This window comes from Malurus melanocephalus, unplaced genomic scaffold (assembly GCF_030028575.1).
Source record: "Malurus melanocephalus ecotype Western Australia unplaced genomic scaffold, MMel_1.1 scaffold_636, whole genome shotgun sequence".
Lineage (NCBI taxonomy): Eukaryota > Metazoa > Chordata > Aves > Passeriformes > Maluridae > Malurus > Malurus melanocephalus.
In genome coordinates, this window is record NW_026623868.1 from 224,650 (window position 1) to 226,829 (window position 2,180).

At 52.1% G+C, this 2,180-nt stretch overlaps 1 protein-coding gene across 1 annotated transcript in view; it reads left to right on the forward strand.

Moving 5' to 3' along the window:
- The first annotated feature begins 1,193 nt into the window (after positions 1-1,193).
- The window catches only part of MALT1 (MALT1 paracaspase), an 18,720-nt gene continuing 17,733 nt past the window's right edge, over positions 1,194-2,180 (forward strand). Inside the window, exons 1-2 of the mRNA XM_057383468.1 lie at positions 1,194-1,368; positions 2,103-2,174. Of these exons, the coding sequence (XP_057239451.1) occupies positions 1,220-1,368; positions 2,103-2,174 (221 nt within the window). The 5' untranslated portion in view covers positions 1,194-1,219. The remainder of the gene's footprint in view (positions 1,369-2,102; positions 2,175-2,180) is intronic.

Here is a 2,180-nt window from a genome sequence, read left to right on the forward strand (position 1 = left end):
CAGAAAGTCACCTAATAATTCTCATCCCTCAAAGTCAAATAAGTGAATCCTGAAGTAAGAAAGTATTTCCACTCCTGGTACCCAAGGAGGCAAGTCTCACACAGGAGGAACGGGAATGAATTGCACAAATTGCCCTGAGCTCAAGGGACCTGGAAGAGGCTGAAAAGCAACTTTTGTGCCAAGTTTTTTTTTTTTTTTCAGCATTTTGCAGGACACGCAGTTTAAACTGGTTATGAGATACTACTGTGCTAAATACTTCTGGCTCCCMGTGTTATCTAGACCCAGATAGGAAGCTGGTGTGTTCAGCAATACAGTGCCTCCAACCACCTTCGTTCAGAAATAGCAACAAGGAGATCTATGTTTTGAGTAAAACCCCAAAAGTCAAAATAACCCCCCAGGAAATGAACAGCCACGTTCAAATCAGAATAGGTTGGGTCGAAGGGACCTTKAAGGGTCATGTAGCCCAATACCAAGATAGGCAGGGACACCTTCCACCAGACCAAGTCGTTCCAAGCCCTGCTCAACCTCACCTTGAACACTTCCAGGGTTYGGGCATCTACTACCTCTCTGAACAACCCGAATGCTTGACCACTGACTAAAAAATGTCAGTAAAATTCCTTTCTAAGGCACTTTCAGTCCACCTTGAACAAGCTGCAATACCGGAGAGGTGAGAATTTCCCTCAGGTCATCCGCTCACTTGCAGTGGTGGCCCCAAGCTATCTCTTCTCTCCCTCGCCAAAGGACGTAAGGTGTCTGGCCCTTAAGCTACACGGTTCAACAGTGGCAGCAGGCTAGAGGAAGTTGTGTCAAGGAGGAAAGTCCATGGCCGTGCTGGATGCAGCTGGATAAAGCTGTTTCTCCTCAAAGTGAGACCCCTCCCGTCAGTGTCGTGTGGGCTTTGTGGGGTTTAGGCCCCAGCTCCCGGCTCTAAAGCYACGTTCGGCCATCTCAGCGCCAGCTGCGGAGGCTGCAGGAGGTATCGCCCTCATAGYCAGGCGCACAACGCTCCCATTTCAACACGGGTACAGCCACAGCCGTTCCGTTCCCTCACGCCGCCCGCAGTAGCGGCCCAAAGTTTCCCGCCACGGCGGGGTCCCCTCAGCCGCACCCCTGCGGGCAGCCCCGAGCAGCCCCGTGCAGCCCCGTCCCGTCCCGTCCCGTCCCGCCGGCGCTTCCTTCCGGGCGGCCCCGCCCCGGCTGAGGAGAGCGGCGGGCGGTGATGGAGCGCGGCGATGGAGCGCTGCCCCTCAGCCGCCTGCCCGAACCCCTGCTCCGCCGCCTCAGCGAGCTGCTGGACCGCGCCGCGCCTGGCCAGGGCTGGCGGGAGCTGGCGCAGCGAGCGGGGAGCCGCGGCACGCTCCGCCTGAGGTGAGCGCGGGCCGCGGGCCGGCWGTGGGGTTTGTGTCTCTGCGATCCTGTAAAACACTCAAAGCCCCTGGAGAAGTGAGGGAGCGTCGCCCCCAGGTTTGCGTGGCACTGTGATTTATCGAAAGATCTCTTTAGTGGGAGTACCTTGCATTCCCTTTAGATAGCTGTCATTATTTCCTCGTTATCTGTGTCGATTAAATCCGCCGTGATTAAAAGTGCATGAAGACACCACCAAAGCTGAAGCTATAAAGTTCAGACGCAGTTAACTGCGCTGCACAGTCGGTGTGTTAGGCTGGGCTCCAGCAGTCACTTGTTTTAACAAGAACTTTAAAATCAGTCTTCCTGTACTTTGAAGTTAAAAGTCTGACTCACTCTACCSCTTCTGAATTAGGCACATGGAAATGAAAGGTACTGTACTACTTTTTCTGCTGAGACTTTAAAAGTGAAAATCAGAAGGTTTCTTAATACATTAGGTGAGAATTGTGAGGTATACACATTTCTTGTAGCATCCAACTTAGTAGTACCAGTTTCTGTCTGTGGAGGTGTCGCTGAATAACCTCTGGACCCCTGAAACTTGAAGGAAATGTTGCAAATACATCCAAATCAGTTAGGAATTTCCCATCTCTATTTTTAAAAACCCTTTTATCTCTACAAGTGATTGTTAACCCAGGTCTTTTCTGAGGAGAAGGTGCTAAGAAGGTCAATGCCATGTCTTTCTCGTTTTTATTCCATAGCCCTGTGGATTTGGAGCAGTGCTCCCTTCAGGTGCTGGAGCCAGAAGGCAGTCCCAGCTGGAGTCTGCTGAAGCTGCT